General features: G+C 38.3%; 1 protein-coding gene across 9 annotated transcripts in view; it reads right to left on the bottom strand.

Annotated features, from left to right (window-relative positions):
- The window catches only part of ST7 (suppression of tumorigenicity 7), a 298,480-nt gene that overhangs the window by 56,143 nt on the left and 224,192 nt on the right, over positions 1 to 18,145 (bottom strand). For all 9 annotated transcript variants that reach the window (XM_082472341.1, XM_082472342.1, XM_082472346.1 and 6 more), the window contains 2 exons: positions 8,824 to 8,896; positions 7,254 to 7,356 (listed from right to left, as the gene is read on the bottom strand). In XM_082472341.1, the coding sequence (XP_082328467.1) occupies positions 7,254 to 7,356; positions 8,824 to 8,896 (176 nt within the window). The remainder of the gene's footprint in view (positions 1 to 7,253; positions 7,357 to 8,823; positions 8,897 to 18,145) is intronic.

Below are 18,145 nucleotides of genomic sequence, written 5' to 3'. Positions count from 1 at the left end.
GCATGGGTGTAGGGCCTCCTGTTCTATGCGTGGGACCTCGCAAGCTGGGGGTTTTCCTGGGGTGGTGGTGAGGGCTCACAGGCTTCTGCTATTTTTTAAACTGTATGCAGAGGTGCCTTGGGGTTGCAGGGCTACCAACCTTCTCATTCCAGTTTCATCACAGCGGTTCTACTTTTAATTACTTTGTTCATTGAGGTTTCACATAAGATTGCGTTAGGAGGGAAAAACTGTTTATTGCTTTAAAAATAATAAATCGTTATTAATTAGTTTGTCGTTCCTGTTTTGTTTGGGGTTTTTTTTTTTTTGGTGGCGGAAGCAGGAATGGCTATGCTAGAACAAGAATACAAGGCAGAGGTCAGAAGTGGGTACCTCTTAATCAGCAGAGGACTTAGCCAGCAGTTACAAACTGGAAATCCCTGAAGACAACAGCTGCAGCCAGAACGTGCTAGCGCCTCCTCTCAAATCTGGAGGCCTGAGGAGAACCTGTGGGTACTCCACGTCGGGGCACTGTAGCGCCACTGTTACACTCTCTGGTTATCCTTCTTCAGACTAGGGTGGTCCAAGAAGTACCATTAATGCGTGTTTCTAGGCAGCCTCTACTTCCACCCAGCATGCAAGTGCAGAAATAGAGCTGAAGGTACAAGGGAAGCGGCGATGAAAGGGCCAGCACGTATCGCGCACCTACTACGCACTGAATGAGTTACACAGTGTAATTCCACTTACTTTTCAACAACCTTATGAAGACTTCACTCTTATCCCCATTTTATCAAAATGGAAACAGGCAGGGAGCTCATTAACTCCTCCTTCCCATACTTCCCTCTGGTCCCATGGACAGGAAGTGGGTATCCTTGTTTTGAACACTTTTGAACTCTTTCAATAATACTTGATAGGTCTGCCTACCTTTATGTTGGTATGCTTTGCACCATCATTGTAATTAATGTTTCCTCAGTAATAATAGGAACTCTACATACTTGGCCTGACAATTCAGACACGCACATGGCTGAAAATGTTCCATGTTACTAGTAGTGGCAAAGGAATGCAAACTAAAAGAACAGAATTCCATCTGTACTTAATAAAATCATCACTTTTTTTTTTTCCTTCTCTCACTCTCTCTGTTTTGTTTTTGTTTTTAGACAAACTGCTAAATGCTGGCGAAGGTGTGATGAAATGGAAAAGTAGGAGTCACCAGCTGATGGGAGTGTAAACTGCTACAATTTTTTTGGTAAGCAACTTGGCAGTAAATACCAAGAACCCTGAAGTGCTTCTACATGTTACTCAGTCACTCTCATTCTGTAAATTTACCCTAAGAAAATAATCTTAAAGACCAAAAAATCTTTATGCCCAAAGAGGTTCACTATTGGAGTTGACCACAACTTGATGTCTACAATTAGAGGATGCAAGAACCAAATCATTCTCTTCAACAAATGTTGCTGGAAAAACTGGGTATCCACATGCAAAAGAATAAAACTGGACCCATATCTTACCCCACAGGCAAAAATCAACTCAAAATGCATTAAGAGTTAAACATAGTGGAAAAAAATTCCTAACACTGGTCTTGGCAATGATTGCTTGGATATGATACCAAAAGCACTGGCAACAAAAGCAAAAGTAGACAAGTGGGACTACATCGAAATAAAAAGCTTCTGCACAGTGAAGGAAACAATCAACAGAGTGAAAAGGCAACCTATGAAATGGGAGAAAATATCTGTAAACCGTAGCTGAAAAGGAGTTAATATCCAAATAAATAAGGAACTCTTACAACTCAATGTTTAAAAATAACCTGATTTAAGAGTGAGCAAAGGACTTGAAATGTCATTTCTCCAAAGAAGACATACAATGATCAACAGGTACATGAAAAGGTAACATCACAGATCATCAGGGAAATGTAAATCAAAACCACAATAAGATATCACCTCACACATGTTAGGATGGCCACTATCAAAAAAATAGAATATGACAAGTGTTAGCAAGGAAGTGGAGAAACTAGAACTCCTGTGCACTGTTGGGGGAATGTAAAATGGTGCAGCCGATATGAAGACCCCTCAAAAAATTAAAAACATGATCCAGCAATCACACTTTTGGGGATTCATCTAAAAGAACTGAAAACAGAATCCTGAAGAGATATTTACACTTCCATATTCACCGCAGCATTATTCACAATAGCCGAGAAGTGGAAACAACCTAAATTTCCATCAACAAATGCACGAATAAAGAAAATGTGATATATATATATATATACACACACACACACACACACACACACACACACACAATGGAATAATATTTAGTCTTAAAAAAGAAAGAAATCCTGCCTTATGCTACAATGTGGATGAATTTGGAGGACATCATGCTAAGTGAAATAAGCCAGTAACAGAAGGACAAATACTGCATGATTCCACCTATATGAGGGAGCGAAGGTAGTAAAATGCATAGAAGCAGAAAGTAGAATGGTGGCTACCAGGGCCTGGGAGGAGGGAGAAATGCAGAGTTGCTGTTCGACTGGTATAAAGTGTCCGTCACGAAGATGAAAATGTTCTAGAGATCTGCTGTACAACAACGGGCTTACAGTTAACAACGCTGTGCTGTATACTTAAAAATTTGTTAATAGGGTAGATTTTATGTTATGTGCTTTTTATAACAAAAAAAAGAAGTAAATCATCCAGAGAATATTTAAAAATGTTTGAAGGCACATGGCTAAAAGACTTGCACTTTACTGTTAAGTTAGAGGATAACCATTTTAAGGTCAAAGAACTCTGAAAATCTGATGATCCTCCCCCAGAGGGAATAAATTTACCCCCAATTCCCAACCATAAAGTCCAACTGAAGTGTCCCATGTTACTTTTTAAAAATATGAATATGCTATGTGATTATGATTCCTAAGTATTAAAAATGCATAGAAAAAAGGCTAGAAAAAATAGTCTTAAATATGACTAGATATGATGGGATTATGAATTCTTTTCTCAAATATAAAAAAAATTATTATTATAATACCACTACAGAGGGAAAAACCATATCTAATACTGCTTGTAACAAACCAATAATTTAGTCTTTTTTTGGAAATTTGTCAAAATGAAATTTATCTTTAGCACCCTGAAGGAGTGAATGTAACATCCTGCAAACCAAAAATGTGTCTCTTCACAGGGAGAGCCTTGCGATGGAGGTGGAGCATACTCAGAGCACATAAGCACTAATTAACTTAGATCTGTGTAAAGTAACGGATCACTGATAGAAATGTGCCCCCTCCCACGTAAACCTTGTCCAGCTGAGCAAGAGCAGGGCAGGTGAGGAAGCACATTTTCCGGGAAAGTGGAAGAAAAAAACTGAAGCTAAAAATCCATTAAACTGTATATAGCAGTACAACATAACAATACATAGATAAAGATATAGAACAGAGCTGAACTTACCCTTCATTTGTCCAGCATTACATGAGTGAAATTTTCTTTAAAAAAATGGAGAAACTCTCTTTAAACTCAAAACTCCTATTTTAATCACATTAAATGGGAAAGTCCTCTAATGGTTTAAAGATTTGTCTTCTTCAACTGTGTACCCAGTTCTTGAAAATCACCAGCATGATTAAGATCCTAATACCCCTAGTCATTCTCAAAAAGAGGTGAACAGCAAGCACATAATCAATGCACTGTAGTGAGAGACCAGAGGGGGAAGACTGATTCTGGGACAAGGAGAGTACAGGCTTCCTGGTGGTGACTTGTAATGGTGGGGGTGAAGGATAAGGAGGACTGCCTCCGAAGAAGCAAAGAGGGAAGAGGAGAAGAATGTTTCTGGAACAGTAAGTGGACTGTTGGAAGGATCTAGAAAAAAATGAAAAACAAGTTGGGTTAGATCATGAGGGGTCCTGAAGAACTATCCAAGGAGTTGGTACCTTCCATAGGGCTGGGGACACTGCTGCACTTCCTTGGGAGGGGAGTAACACAATTCGATTTGTAGTATGAGCCTGTGGGCTGCTTCCTCCTTATAATCTGCTGCAATCTAAAGCTTCAGAAGTCCTCATGTTTAGAATCTAATGGCTTCAGAGGCTCTCCTTCAGAACACAGATCCATGGCTTTTTACTACTGTTATTTATTTCCCAGTCCTGTGATGTGGTTAGGAGCAATACTCCCTACTCCTCATGTTTGCAGGGAAAGAGAGTTCCTAAGAATAACCCTCCTGGGGTAAATAACTAATATTTATCATTGGATGTTGAAATATTAACTATGCTTACTGGGATACCAGTTGGAACTAAGATGAAAATTTATGGAAGGCAGTTCACAGTTATCATATTTGGTATTTTTTTCTCTTTCCAAGCAGACTATAATTGGGTAAAACAGCATGCATATACTGAAAATTCCTGTGGTGGGCCACTGACAACTTCCTGTGAAAGAGAAAAAGAAGCTATGGCAGTGTTCAAGACATGATAATATCCTGAAGAAATCTGAATTGTCTACAGGGAATTGAGTGCCTTGGGAAGGGATGTGGCCGCCATCATTTGAAGGTTCAAGCCTAGGCTGGTCTGCCACCTGGTGGGATGTGGGGGTCAGTGGAGGGAGATGTTTAAGAGCTGGATAACCCAGAATCAGTTCAGGCTCTGTCATTTACTTACTGTGTGACTAAGAGCGGATTACTTAACCTCTCCAAACCTGCAGTGCCCTCATCTACGTAGCAGGGATAATAATATGATACACCTCACAATGTTGTTATGAAAAATAAATGAGTTGGCATATGTAGTTCAGTTAGCACTGTGCTTGCCACATAGTAAACATTAATAGAAACCAAAAATAAACATAATTATCATAGTATCGTTATGAGGAGAGATTTAAGCTTAAAATGGGAAGGTGTCCTACATGACATTTAAGATCCCTTCTTACAACAAGAAACTACGTGTTTATATTATATCCTTCACTGATGTTTCATTAGAATTAAGGCTATTCTCTGCCTGAAAAGTCATATACGTATATATACACACACATACATGCGTGTGCACGTGTATGTGCATTCATGGTCACGCAGATGTGTGCACGTATGCACGTGTGTGCATGTCTACTAAAGTATTAGCAAGCAGTCCAAAAAATAGAACACGTATAAAAGATGTTTATAGCAGCCTGCATATGGTACACGAGTACCAGAGGTTTGTGATTAATTCTGAACATATGAGGTCAGTGGCTCACAGGGCCTTTTCCCCACAGAAATGTCAATAATGAGGAGGATCTGGAAACAAGTTTCCCCCTCAGCACAGTCACCAACAAAGCAAAGTGATGGAGAATCAGTTTACTGACATGCCCTACCTTCTCTCAGCTTAATGATTAGAAGGTAAAGTGAAATCAAATTACTTCAACTTTTTCAAACTATTTCCACTTTTAGAAGACTTCTGTTTTGCAAGTGGAATGCAGCTGACTGAGGTTAAATTCTTCCATGGCAGCTTTAAACTATTTCTTAGGGCTTTTACTACTCTTCTGGAGGCTCAACCATTTAAGACCATTATCTAGAATTAAACGACAGCTTCAATTAAAATATCTAACCAACAAGTATTGTTCCAGTTTTCTATCTTGTGTCCCAGGATTACAAGGCTCAGGTTGGTATAACTGGAAAAATTAAGATTCAGGTCCCATACTTGAGGACCTGCCAACAAGCCAAATATTAATAATTTTAATAATTTACAAACATATAGTTTTTTCAAAGAACTTTGAACATATTATCTCACTTGATCTTTATCACAGAAGATAGGTGAGGCTTATATTTTTATCTTCATTTGGAAGATGAGGGAAAACTTTGAGTTCAGAGATGCTAAACCCAAGATCCCATGGCTAATAAATGACAGAGCCAGATTTGGAACCCAAGTTTTTGTCTCAGAATCTAGGACTCTATTGCCCAATACTACTTTTAAAAGAGCCTTATTTATTTTAAGGCTATTTTATGAGCTACAGAGCTCATAAAATAGCTCTGTAGTTAGAGAATGGTATTCAATAAATATTAATTGATGACCTAAGTTTACTGTAATTCAGGACAATATTTCCATGATTAGTTTTACATTTTAATCAAATTTGAATAAACATTTTTTAACTTAGCTGAAAAAATATTAAATAGATATATTTTATACCACCCTATATACAATACCTAAGTCTACAAATACTCTGTTGGTCATTAGCCACTGAAACTAGAGTGGATAAATACATCCTTTTGCAAATATGGCACTGTGCACCACTCTTCAATTTCCTGTTTTGTGAAAAGATGACCGTGACCTGAGTAAAACCTCAGGAATGATATTAGATCACTTATCTTTGTCACTCTGGATATCAACAAATTAAAGTAGGCAACTCCATAAATCATCACACAGGCACACAGACACGCACCCAACCCCACCCTTTTGCTACAGTACTGCAACAGAACAAGAAAACAGCCTTCCTTTGTCATTTTTCACCAGTGAAAGTCTTCATCAGACATTTTGCCAAGAAAACTGTCTTGTAGTACCTGATGTGAACTGCAGGTTTCCTAGAGGTCAAAATGTGATTTATAATATCAAGAAACTGAAAATGGCCCTCAGCAACGTGCCTATCACGTAGCAGGTACTCAAATACAGGTAAGTCATGAACACACACCCCTCTTCTGAATAAAAGATTACAGAAATATCCTCTGCCATGATTTGACTCCCTTAAAATCAAATTCTTAAAAAAAATATGGGAAATATTGCATATTTATAAATAGGTCAGTCATGTGCTTAACAAGACAAATATTTCCTACTATATATATACCTATTAAAATGGCACTCACAAGTCAAAAGAAAACTACTTCTTCATACTTTGAGGTTTTCCTCATTATTTGCTGGCCAATACTGATTACCTGTCATTTACTTATGGAGATACAGAATGGCAGATTAGTATTTTTTACCACTTTTATTCACAACAAGGTTCATTTCTCGAGTTGGTTCTAAGTAAGACAATAACTGGCGTGCAATTCCTATCAAATGCATCAACACCCTTGGGATCTTCATATTTTGCCACTTTCAGGCTTCCTGACCTGGCCTGCCTAAGCTAGGTCTATCAATTTACCCTTACTGTATGAAGCCCGAAAATGGGCCCCAAAGCCTCTTGAATGTAGTTTTTACTTAAAAACAAGGCTAATAAGCATAGGCTCTACAGGGCCTCAACATTCATTGGTTGCAATTCATTTTTTTATAACTGGTGCATTCGAGACATGACATTGTGGTCACTGAACACTCTCTGCTAGCATAACGAGTTCCCATGCGGATTCCACAGACTCACTTTTGGCACATGAGGATTGAATTCCACGGCTCTGTGAATGGCCTCTACTGCATTCATCTCTGCTGTGCTCAGCCCCCGCCGAGATGCAGCCTCGGGAGAGAATCTGAAAAGCAGAAAGACAAACACCATCCAGTTGGGACCACTGCTTGGGCATTAACCTGGAAAGGCATCTACACATCAAGGGCCCAGAAAACCACAGCGAGCCAAAGGCATGAGCTCTCCAAACCTCCACTACACGGAACCTCTGAGTGACCCCTCAGACAGAGGCCAACAAAAACCCCAGCAGAAGCAGAAAGCGTGCTTGCATCTAATCGCGGCAGGAATTAAATTCAGCTGTCAAGTCTCTCTGTCTAAATAGCTAATCTAAGTTTTCTAGGAGGTACCTGCTTAGGTCAGGGGAGGGGGTAGGACTGACAAGGGCAGACAGTGTAGGAAAAAGAGAAAACTAGGTTACAGAAGAGCGCACTTGGTTAAAAACAGAACTGGGGAGAATTTTAAAGGAGGCTCCCAACCCAATGTCAGTGCTGCGATGGAGGGTTAAGTCTTGCAGCTTCAGCAGCAGGCAAGCCTGCTTGGGGCTGTTCCGGCAGGGGGAGTGTGCATGCCCAAACTGCGGGCGAGACACCTGCCCAAGTGAATGAAAAAAACCAGACCATGCAATCTCTTTCTCACCTCACACCCAGGGCTAACTCCAGAGCTGTGCTTGGCAGGCAGACACCACAGGGGAAGCTGTGACAACCCTGGCCCTGCCCTCCCAAGCTGGAGTCGCTGTGTAGGGAGAAAAGATGTTGCAGTAGGTACTGGCGATCTACAGGATAAAAAAGAATGAAAGAAAATTACTTCGGTCTTGAAGTGCACACACACTTAACAGCAAACCTGTCTGACACAGCAGAGGCTGTTTTCTTTTCCTGTTATCTGCTTTTCAGTGCTACCGAGGGAGTGTATCGGGAAGTGTAAGCGTTTATGAACTCAAAACCAGTTAAGCCATCTATTCTCTTTCACCTGCCAGTCATCTTGGGTGTTTATGGAAATTCTCTATACCATAGTCACCTGCCTGAACAAAACGGGCAAATGTCCCACTGTGATGGTGACTCAAGGTAAACGGATCCTGGGTGGGGAGTTACTTTGGAATTGATGAGGTAAGGAAAGGGAGATGACCATCCCCTTTTGCCACATTAATATGTTTGTTATGACTACTACCCCGTCCTGGACTGCTGGAGGAAGAGGAATATGCAAAAAAAATGAATCAAAGAAGGCATTTTGTGTTAAGTCCCAAGCAGGCCTTTTGGTATCTACCGTCCGGCAAAAAAAAAAGAAAAAAAGTCACCTCAGAGGCATGGAGTTTCATACAAATCCCTCTTTAGGAACCCACACACCATTACAATACCTGGCGATATACATTCCCTCCTTCTAGTAGTGAAAGAAAAGAAAATGCAGGTTTTGGAAAATGCATGCTCATAAGCAGGGGTCTCATGGACTAAGAAAACCTTGCAGAGAAAGCCCTCAGAGACAACACATCTCCTTTCAGTCCAGACCGGCATCTGTACTGCACAGGCTACTATCCACTTACTTGTCAGAGACAGCCCTTGCTTTGAGCAAGGCCGCTGTGTAGCATATTGTTGCCGACTTTGGTAAGCTTATATCTGTTAGAGAGAAAAAAAGTAGGAACTGTTATAAGTCTGTACAAACAAAGAGCAATGATTTTTTTAATACACTAGCATTTTAATCATGTAAGCCTAAGGAGCATAAATTAAGAATATTTTAACTGTTCCTTATGTATCCAAGTGGTACGTGAAACTAAGGGTAATTCGTATTTTTGTGAATAATTCAAATTTCAAATCCACCACACTGTTCAGCAATCATCTTTTATTTAAAATATGGATTTTTCATATGTTGAGTTTATTTAAGCAGAGAATGGCTATAAATACATAAATTTAAATATTACATGAATAGCCTTGATATCAAGAAAGGCAAATAGGACTTCTCTGTTAACTTATAAAATTTCTCAAGAGGCATATGAAATATTAAAGTGAAAAAAATATTACCTGGATTTTTTTTAAATATTAAGGTTTTTTAGTGATAAATTTATTCAAAAATTATTCTTTAGTGGTCAGATTTAAACCAGATTTCATGAAATTTATATTCAGTTTTTTTGTTAAAATTGGAAAGAGAAATCTTTATGAGGCTATATATGAAATCTTTATAAAACTATACAATTTTTGTTCATTCAAACCCATGATAAAGCCCCTTTCATATGAAGCCTAATTTGTTGCCCAGAAAAACAGTTCCTTTCAGTTTGTATAGAAAATTTCAGATGGAGGGGTGGCAACGGGTACCAGATTCAGATAGAGTTTACAGGCAAATAAAAGCACAGAGTACAACTAAGAGGAGATAAATGCAAAGAGGGTAGTCCCTCTGGGGGCAGGGGGTGGGACTTATTTTTAAATTATGATCCTATTTCGCACCAGAACTGTCTTTCTTTAACACTCAGACTAGGTAAAAATATGCCATTCCCAGGTGCTACAAAATTCACCCTAGGTTAGAAGAACTCTTAACACCTGGAACGCCCTCCAAGTCTCTTTCGGGCTGTTTTCAACTTCAGAAGAATTACATTACGGTAGGGATGAAAAGGAAAGTCCATAACTAGACAAAAGACAACAGCAGAAGAAAATAATTTCATAAAAGAAAAACAATCTTTCATTCAATAATGAGTATTTACCACCAATTCCAGCATGAGGAATTTCTCTTTGAGGGAAATTTCAATGACATTGATAAAATACAAATAATCAGAGAAAATACCAACACAGAATTGAAAGGGAGAGAGGTCTTTGTGACCCTGATCTCATAAATTATATTCAAAGAAAATTTCAGCACCATATGCATACTGTAAAATGGTGTGCTTATGACTAAGAAGGAAAAAAAAATGTCAGACACTCATGGATTTGTCTTGTTGCTTCTCCAACATCTAAACATTTAACCACTTCCCAGTATGTGAAATCAATCCAGGAATCAATTATCTTGTTTGCTAGGGTCCACTTATTGATTGTTAGTGGAAGATAATAAAAAAAATTGCAGATAATACACATTCTACTTAAAAGTTCAGACCTTTTTTTTTTTTTTTTTTAAACTTCAGACCTTTCATTTAAAAATTATCCAAGCCCTGCTTCCACCCTTCCTGGTGTGATCTGTGTTCCTTCTGCGACAATCTAGCACCTTTCTATGAAGTGGGAACAAAGGATTAGTCCTAGAAAGGAGTTGAAACTGAAAATAATGGTCAAAATTATTCGAAGGTGGCAGCACAGATGGAACCTCACTTGATAAACTAAAGAAAACCTGTTGTTAAGGATTTAGCTTCTCAATGAGAACGATCACGTTGTTTTGAAGGTTACCTAATCAAGCAAATGAACACATTCACCCAGTTGGAAATGCAGAAAGAGATACGATTGATGTGTTCCAGCAGAATATTAGAGATGCCTAATCAAAGGTGATCTTTAACCCCCTCACACCCATAGACAGGACATTCACAACTCTGCAACGTTACAACTACTATGGTACATTTTCCCCATTTAAAAAAATTTTACCCTTACTCCTTCATTGTATGTAAAGATACTGGTATATGTGCACAGTCATAATGCTTAAAAAAATAAAGAAAAAAATATTTTAATCAATATCAAATGGGGAAAGGAAGAAATATAAATACCCCATTCCCCACTAGTGGCAAGTTCATTCCATTTGTTATCTCTTTAGTATATTATTTTGCTTTCACTATTAAACAAAAATTAAAAACAGCAAACAATTCTTGCATAACTTATTTATATATTTTCAATATTTTTCTTTTAATTCTGTCAAAGCAATACATCTATTTGGTAATGGCAATTTGTCTCTAAGGAGGGATGAATCATTAAAAAGAAACTGATCCTAAATTTCCCTTCAGGTAAAGCATCTTGTTCAAATAAGGTTTTTGTGTACAACACTTTTTTTTTAAATGTGGCAATATAAATCAAATGCTTTAACATTTTGCCTACCCAGCAATTCTACTTCTGAGACTTTATCCTAAGAGAAATCATCACAACTGTGCATGAAGATTTAGCTTTAAGGATGTTGATCACGACATTGTTTCTAATGGTAGAAAACTGGAAACAGCCCAAATGTCAATCATAGGAGAATGGCTAAGGTGCTGCGCATCCACAGGGTGCAATTCGATGCAGTCGTTAAATCATGTGGTGGAAAGTATTTAATGACCTGGGGAAATGTTGCATTGTTGTGTACACATCAATAAGTAAAACAAGTTTACAAAAATTATGATTTCACATATTTCTAAAAAAGCATTTTTATGCACAGAGATAAAAAGGCTGGAACTATATATACCAAATATCAACAGTTTTTATTTCTGGGTGCTGGGATTATAGACAATTTTTTTCTATGTTTACCTGCACTTCCAAAGCTTCCTGCGATGTACACGTAATAAGTGAATTTTTAAAAGATAACAATGATGCTAAGTGGAAGAATTCTTTCTACAAATTGTCTGAAGCAAGTTCATGGGCAAATATGATACACTGGTGGAGCCAGACACAGACAGCATAAACAGACAAAGGCAGAACTTACACGAAGTGCTGTTAGCCTGCAGATGTAGAAAATTATTTATATACCTTCATGAAAGTTAGTGTATTCCTTTTGTGGTGTGCAATTGTTAACCGTATTTTAATCTAATAAATGCCTAATACCTAAATCAGAGGCAGGACCTGCATGTTTTGGCTCGCTTTTAAGAAAAAACCATATACACTACCTTTAGGAGAAAGCTAATTATTATGGGCTGCTTGCCCCATGAGCCTTTTTCATTTCTTTTTTTTTTCATTTCTTTTTCTATGGAAAAAAAATAGGCTGAGACTTGGTTGTTGTTGCCTATTATAATTATGAAACTTATTATTTTGAAATAATTATGGGGTCATAGGAAGTTGTGAATATAGTACACAGAGTTCTGTGAAGCCTCCTTCAGCTTCCCTCAAATGGTGACAACACACATAACTGCATTATAACATAAAAAAACCAAGAAATTGACATTGGTACAGTACTATTAAGTCAATTACAGGCCTTATTCAGTTTTCACCATTTTTTACATGCATTCCTGTGTGTGTGGTTCTATGCAATTTTATCCCAAGGCTAGATTCATGTAACCACCACTACCATCAAAATACACAACTTTTCCAAAGGAACTCTCTCACGTTACCCCTTTATTTGTACCCTCCCCACCCATACCTGTCCCCCAGTGACCACTAATCTGTTCTCTATCTCCATAGACTTGTCTGCCTACTATGATTTTATGCTTTTGCCACCAAGGAAATGGATAAAATGGTAAGGGGAACAGGGTGACTAACCGTACTGATGAAAATGGTAGTATCAGAAGTTTTAAGCAGGAAATAACAACAAATAAGCTGCTTTCCAATATTGCTTGTAATTTATTCAGAAATTTTATTTTGAGGAAGAAACTCAAAATCATTCTAAGTCCAATTTTGTATGAGCAGACTCTGTGCAGTGCTTTTCTGTCTTTTGTAAGTGGTGTGTAGCTACCATTATTGCCAGAAAGTTCCCTTAAGAATTAGAATCCAAGGAGGAAATGAAAGTAAATGAGACATCACATACTCATTGTAGAAACAAGGAATGCTGAATAAATGTTTCTCACTTCGGCAAAGCTGAACTGTTGGCGTTAGTTTAATTTTCCTTCCATTTCTTTGCCATCTTGTGTTTCATACAGATCCTTTTATGAAAGAAGAACTTTCTCCAAGCATCTTAGGCGTACAAAATCAAATTGTCGTGAAAGTCTTTCCTTAAAATCTACAATCTTGAATTTCATACAACTGGAATCATAGCATGTGTACTTTTGTGTCTGGCTTCTCTCTCTCCAAATAATGCTTCTGAGGTTCATCCATGTTGTAGCATGTATCAGTACTTCGTTCCTTTTTATTGCCGAGTAGTATTTCGTTGTGTGGATATACAATATGTTTATTGTCTTGCTAATGGCAATTTGGATTGTTCTCCAGTTTTGGACTACTATGAAGAAAGCTGTTGTGACTATTCTTGTGTACTTTTTGGTTAAAAAAAAACCCTCATTTTTTCTTGGATATGTAACTGGAAATGGAATTGAGTCAGAAGGTAGATGAATGTTTAAACTGGTAGGTAGACAGTGCTCCAAAGTGGTTGTATGAAGTTTGCAAAGCTAATATATGGCGAGAGAGGTCAGAAAAAGGGTTACTTCTGGGTTAGAGGGGCAATTTTCTGAGATGATGGAAAGTTCTATGATTCTGGGCAGTGATCACAGAGGTATATACATAGGTGAAAAGTCATCCAGCTCTACATTTAAGATTTGTGCATGTTACAATATGTAATTTATACCACAATAAAAAAGATGAAAAAAAAAAAAGCCAAACCTACAATCCTGTGTCACCTGAAGCTGCCTTCTCTTACTTGCCTTTCGTCATTCTGGCCCCTCCATTCTCTCTATGCATCCTTATCTAAAAATTACTTCCTAGTTTAATAAACAGAATCCGATTATTTTTCAGGTTGGCCTTTCAAATACTAAGATGGTTAAATTATCTCCTCTAAACCTAATCTTTTCCAGAAAAAATACTTCTAGCCCCTCAACTGACACAGTCTTCAGAACTTCTCACTTATTTTTGTTACGGAGCCATGGGTGATTTCAAAATATGAGAATTAGAAGTGGAAACAATCATCTGAATCCCTGAAACCTGACGGTACAGAGCTCAGGGGAAGCGTGCAGCCTGAGGAGCCACGGCCACTACCATTCTCTGAGTTACCAGCTGGGATGGCCCTGACGCTGAGCAGCTGGAGCAGTTTGTTCCCATGGTCGTGTGGTCAACAAAACCCCGCTGATTCCATTCAAATCAATTTCAGCCAAAGCCAGGTCTTTTCTCTTTTACTTCAGCCATGAGAATTTTTGAACCTATGAGCAGGATTTCACATTTGACTCCATTAAATTTTAAATCTTAAAATAAAATCTAGGACTTCCCTGGTGGCACAGTGGTTAAGAATCCGCCCGCCAATGCAGGGGACACGATCCCTGGTCCGGGAAGATCCCACATGCCGCGGAGCAACTAAGCCTGTGCACCACAACTACTTAGCCTGCGCTCTAGGGCCTGCAAGCCACAACTACTGAGCCCACGTGCCACAACTACTGAAGCCCATGCGCCTAGAGCCCGTGCTCCGCAACAAGAGAAGCCACCGCACGCTGCAACTACAGAAAGCCCGTGCCGCGTGCAGCAACAAAGAACCAATGCAGCCAAAAATAAAATAAATAAATTTATAAAAAAATAAAATCTAAACCATTAAATATTAATGGTTTCAGCATGTTAGTCCAGGCTATCAGTCATTGTTGTAACTCAACCTACCACTCACAGCTTTGTTCCATACACCTCGTAAGTACACCTTCCTCCCCATATGATTATTATCATCATCAAAATTACTGCTAACATTTATCAAGGGCTTATTAAGTGCCAGGCACTGGTGTTAATCACTTACACACATTAATCCTCAGAGCAACCCTATGAGATAGGACCTACTGCTAGCCCTGTTTTATAGATGGGGAAAGTGAGGCATAGAACAGTTAAGAAATAAGCCAACATCACACACTTAAAACAAATATGAGCTTCCCCCAGAACACACGCTTTTTAACTGTGCTATGCTGTTGACAAGGTCTGATTTAAAAACATACTGACCATGGCAATACCAAGGAGAGAATCCAAAAATGGTATTCTAGAGATTACCCTAAATTTGCAACGGTCTGCAATGATCTATGTGCAACCATTTATTAATAGTTATGATAGGTATTATATTATACCATTAAATTATACCATTTATTAATGGTGTAATAGGTATCATGACCACATTGCTCCACGTTACCTAAAAAGACAGCATTAAAAACATTATCAAAATTCACTTTGTTATAAAGCAGAAACTAACACACCATTGTAAAGCAATTATACTCCAATAAAGATGTTAAAAAAAATTATCAGATATTTTATTTAAATAAAGATACAAATACTTCCATGGCATTTCTCTAATTCAGAAATATAAAGAAAAATGGCCTTAATAAGAAACATTTAAATATTATTGTATAGACTACAAATATTTTCACATGTACTATCTCATCTGTTTTTATGTCACACAACTTCCTCAGTAAATCCATGCTAGATCTTCAATCACCTCTTTCCTAAGTGTTCATAAACCACATATTTCTCTCCTCTAGAATTTTGCTGGGATTGATTTATTTGTTGAAATTCTTTAAAAGAAAAAGGAATCAAAAGTATTGAGGGGAAATAGAAAATAGGAGTGAATAGTTGTATATTTTTATTAACTTATTAACACATTACTTTCTTATCCAGATAGCAGTACTACAAGATAAATCAAAGAATTGGACAACAGTACACGACTGTGAAGGTCAGCCCTCAAAAATCTTTCATTTTACAGATAAAAAATACAGGCCCAGGGAAGCTAAATGATATACTTAAGAGCTGCCTAACTAATTAGTGACAGAGATGGTCTTGCAATAGCATGTCTTTGTCACCATCCCATACTGCCAATGTGGTACTTGCTTTTATTTTCCTTATCATCATTCTCTTACACTTTATCATTTTCCTTGGAAAATGGCTTCACAATTAAAGTCTTGAGACTTTTGCCTCCTCTGAACTTTAGCCACCCAGAACACCTGCTGACAGGTTTCTACCTCACTTGTATATACTTATTTAGCCATTTGTCATTCTGATATTTTCATAAACTTTAATCATTCGTGTTTAATTTTACATTTTTTTCCCAGTGGGAATAACTATAATCTCATCTTTTAGAATCTCTCATCCTTCTTGAACCAATTTCCACTTTAAAAATCTCTGTATCTCCTATGCCACATAGTGTCGGCACAAAGTATTTACTGAATCTCCATTTATGGGTTTATATTTATCTTTCCTTTGAATTAAAAAAAGGGTGTGACTTCTCGTTGTTGTTATTATAAGCTATACGATAACATGCTCTCCTTTAAGGTGCTTCCTTTTTGGTAAGAATTAAATCCAAGGTATTAACTACTCTCAGGCTTTGTCTACTTTGGTTGTAATTAAAGTGTCAGTAAGACAAGACCTTGTCAGATGCTTTGCTTTTAGCAAATGAGACTTGTAGATTGACAGGTGCAGGCCTTCACATCGCCTGCTCCAAATTCACAACCTCTAAAGACTAGGGGACCTTCCACCTGTTCCCCACATTCCACTTTTTTTTCCCTCCTTATGTTGTTGTTATGACTCAGCAGAAGTAGGCAGGTGTTGGTGGGCTACATGAATCCTGGCAGGCTCTTGATAACATCTTAGTTACATGCCCCCGAAAGACAGATTATCTAAGGGTTATACTGGGTCTACATAGTTAAGAAAGAGATCCCCAGAGAGCAAATGAAATGAAGTAGTTATAGTTTAAAATAGAAAGTTTTGATCACCCAGGAAATTAAAAAAGTTTCTGCACTGGGATTCCCATTTGTTGTATAAAGAAGAAAAACCGAACTCTAAAAACTCTTTTATACTTATTGGTTGAAAAACCCTGCATATGTCTCCCTGAAGGATAGAATTCTGCTTCTTTGCAGAGTCTGAAATCACCTCCCCAGTCCTCTCCAGCGGCATTCTACTCCTTCACATCTTAGGGCTTTCCCAGTGTTCATCTCTCAACCACCTCAAGTCAAAAAAGGGCAGAGTGTGAATCCACTGTGCCACTCCCTTCACTCTGGGGGCAGGCTGAAGCCCTTCCTCTGCTGACATTGCCTCCAAGTCTCTCCATGGTCTCCAGAACAAAATCCAAACTAGACCCGAAGCTCTTTGAGGCCTGGCCCCTGCTTAACTCACCCAGTGCAAGTTCAGCCCTTTGCTACAGCCTCTGTCTTCCCTCTGCTCTGTGGGAAACAGTTCTCCTCACAAGCTGTGTCAATCCTGCCCTGAATCTCTGGACATATTCTCTTTGCCTCCAGCACCTATGCTGTCTGGCTCAGCACAGATCCCACCTCCACTGGGGTGGCGTCCCTCATTACCCTGGATGAGGTGTCCCTTCCATCTTGGGTTAAACTCTATCAGTCTTTACACTTTACAGTGATTGTCCATTCTCTTATTTCCCTCTCCTACTTACGTGGTGTGCTTTAGGGGTAAAAGCGGTGTTTCTTTATCACTTTGTACCCACAACACAAAGCAATGTTTGAAACATAGTTGGTGGTCAGTGTTTGCTGAATAAAATCTTAAGTTAATGTACTAATATATCAAATCACTTGATATGACCTTCCTTCAACATGCAAACATTTACTTCTAATTTAGCTTCTGGGAGCCAAAAGTGATCAGTGTTGATGGGTGCTTTAAGAGGGAGTCATAAACTTGTTATTTCTCAACACGTATACTTCCTTTATCTTTGCTTACAGCATTCCGACAGAAGGCATGACATCGGACTGTGCTCTAAATCTAGATGTCTATTTGAAAAAGCAGTGGAATGAAAAAGTGGGGCGGGAAGAAAGCAAGAGTAAAAGCTGAAACAAGGTTGAAGAAAAGTAGAATTTTTGTCCAGAAACAAGGAAGGCAAACCACACATCTTCTGGCTCCCAAGGACCCTTTACAAGAATGATGCTGCTGAAAAAAACAAAAAAAGTCATCTCAGGGAGGATGACTCTTAAGTTTTCAAAAGTCATAAATGGCTCATAAGATCAAACCTGAAATTCAATGAAATAATCTTAGGACAAATTTATGTAATTATGAGTAAAACTGTCAATTTGATGTGTCTCAGAAAATCCATGCGGCAAAACTTTAGATAGGACAGAATTTTTCCAGTGATAATCTTTTTGCCTAATTTCCTTTTGTTCATCTGCAATA

Source organism: Balaenoptera physalus, assembly GCF_965194825.1.
Source record: "Balaenoptera physalus genome assembly, chromosome: 8".
NCBI classification, from domain to species: domain Eukaryota; kingdom Metazoa; phylum Chordata; class Mammalia; order Artiodactyla; family Balaenopteridae; genus Balaenoptera; species Balaenoptera physalus.
The sequence above is the reverse complement of the archived record's forward strand: the minus strand, read 5'-3'. Positions and strand labels throughout refer to the sequence as shown.